The sequence below is a fragment of the Etheostoma cragini genome, chromosome 22, assembly GCF_013103735.1.
Source record: "Etheostoma cragini isolate CJK2018 chromosome 22, CSU_Ecrag_1.0, whole genome shotgun sequence".
In the NCBI taxonomy this organism is placed as follows: domain Eukaryota; kingdom Metazoa; phylum Chordata; class Actinopteri; order Perciformes; family Percidae; genus Etheostoma; species Etheostoma cragini.
The window spans coordinates 22,043,653-22,045,585 of record NC_048428.1 but is presented as its reverse complement, the minus strand read 5'-3'; the positions used below and the strand labels follow the sequence as shown (position 1 = coordinate 22,045,585).

At 43.7% G+C, this 1,933-nt stretch overlaps 1 protein-coding gene across 1 annotated transcript in view; it reads left to right on the top strand.

Moving 5' to 3' along the window:
- Positions 1-1,933, top strand: part of LOC117938304 (sodium channel protein type 2 subunit alpha-like) — an 81,520-nt gene that overhangs the window by 66,794 nt on the left and 12,793 nt on the right. Inside the window, exon 19 of the mRNA XM_034862825.1 lies at positions 11-184. Within this exon, the coding sequence (XP_034718716.1) occupies positions 11-184 (174 nt within the window). The remainder of the gene's footprint in view (positions 1-10; positions 185-1,933) is intronic.

Below are 1,933 nucleotides of genomic sequence, written 5' to 3'. Positions count from 1 at the left end.
CCCCCCCCAGGCCTTCGAGGACATCTACATCGAGCAGAGGAAGGTGATCAAGGTGGTGCTCGAGTACTCGGACAAGATCTTCACCTACATCTTCATCCTGGAGATGCTGCTCAAATGGCTGGCCTACGGCTTCAAGAAGTACTTCACCAACTACTGGTGCTGGCTCGACTTCCTCATCGTCGACGTAAGTCACCGATTGGTCGATTGGTTCGTTGGTTTATTGTCACTTAAAAGGTCCAAATGTTTCGGTTCTGATTGGTTATTTTTATTAATCTAACGACTCAAGTGATGTGTTCGTGAATCTGGATTCTTCTCAACTAGAGATGTTCGACACCAATAATAATAATAATAATAATAATAAAACTGGTATTGACAAGTACATTAAATATATTTACAGGTATTACAGGTAGATGTGTGGTAGCGTGTGCTACATTACACTGTTAGACACTTCTACAGTTTCTACAGTTAATAACTACACACCACACAGTAAAATACAGTAAAATACAGTGTTTTACTGTATTTTCCAATGCATTATAGAGATTTGGGCTGACATTAAACACTGTACACAGAGTTTATTGTATATATTTACTGTAATATACAATTACAGTAACCCTTAGTTACTGTTATGTGAAATTACAGTAACTCTCAGTTACTGTAATATACAATTACAGTAACCCTTAGTTACTGTTATGTGAAATTACAGTAACTCTTAGTTACTGTCAATAGTATAAGTATTACTGTAAAAATCACAATCACAATAAAGTACTGTAAATAATAAAGTACTGTAGTTTTACAGAAAGACAGAGACAGATAGAAAGATAGAGACAGATGTCAGTCAAGACCGAGTCCAAAGAGGTTCGAGTCCAAGACAAGACCGAGTCCAAAAAGGTTCGAGTCCAAGACAAGACCGAGTCCAAAGAGGTTCGAGTCCAAGACAAGACCGAGTCCATAGAGGTTCAAGTCTGAGTCAAGATTAAGTCCAGGACAGGAATAAAGGTCTTATGCATGACTGTATCAAAACGATCATTTAAGGTTTCACCCTCCCCCCAATATTATTATCAACATTATAAAGACACCTGGACTCGGTCCAGACCAGAAGCCATATTGGGCAAGACCAGTGGCCGAGACTGAGACAAGTCCGAGTCCAAATACTAGCGAGATCGAGACAAGTCAGAGACCACAAAGAAATGGTCTTGAGTCCGGACTGGAGTCCAAGACCGGACTCAAGTACTACAGCCCTGCACCAAAGTTGCGGGGATTTGGAGGGACTGCTCAGGTCTCGGGAAGCTAGAAATGGTATCGGACGCTCTCTTGTAGGGAATGAGGACCGTGTTTATGGCAGGGCTGTCCACTTCAAGACCACCTTAGTCGAGTCCAAGACAAGTCCAAGACCAGGACTAGTCGAGTCCAACTCAAGACCGGACTCGAGTACTACAGGCCTGGTTTATGGTGTATAAAATATCTGGGAGGATTCTGTCCGTTAGATTTGGGGCAATGTCTAAATAAATGTCTGACGTTGTAGATCTCAGTGCTGGGTCTCCTGGCTCAGTTCATCTCTGTGGACCAAATCTCGACCATGCGGGTGCTGAGGACGTTCAGGGCTCTGCGTCCTCTCCGGGCCGCGTCCCGCTTCGCTGGTATCAGGGTAAGAACCGGCGAGCCGAGACCTGCAGCTCGGGTGTTAAAGATCAAGTGTACAGATGTGGGGCTTGGCTGGCTGGAGAGGGTTTAATATGAAGGTGCTTAGATCAGAGGGACAATCTCGTCTCTATGACGCAAGATTTCACGATTAATCCTCCGTCATATTGCTGCACTATTGTCTTAACCCTCATGTTGTCCTCGTGTTGCCCTCATATTGCCCTCATGTTGTCCTCATGTTGTCTTCATGTTGTCCTCATGTTGTCTTCATGTTGTCCTCATGTTGTCTTCATGT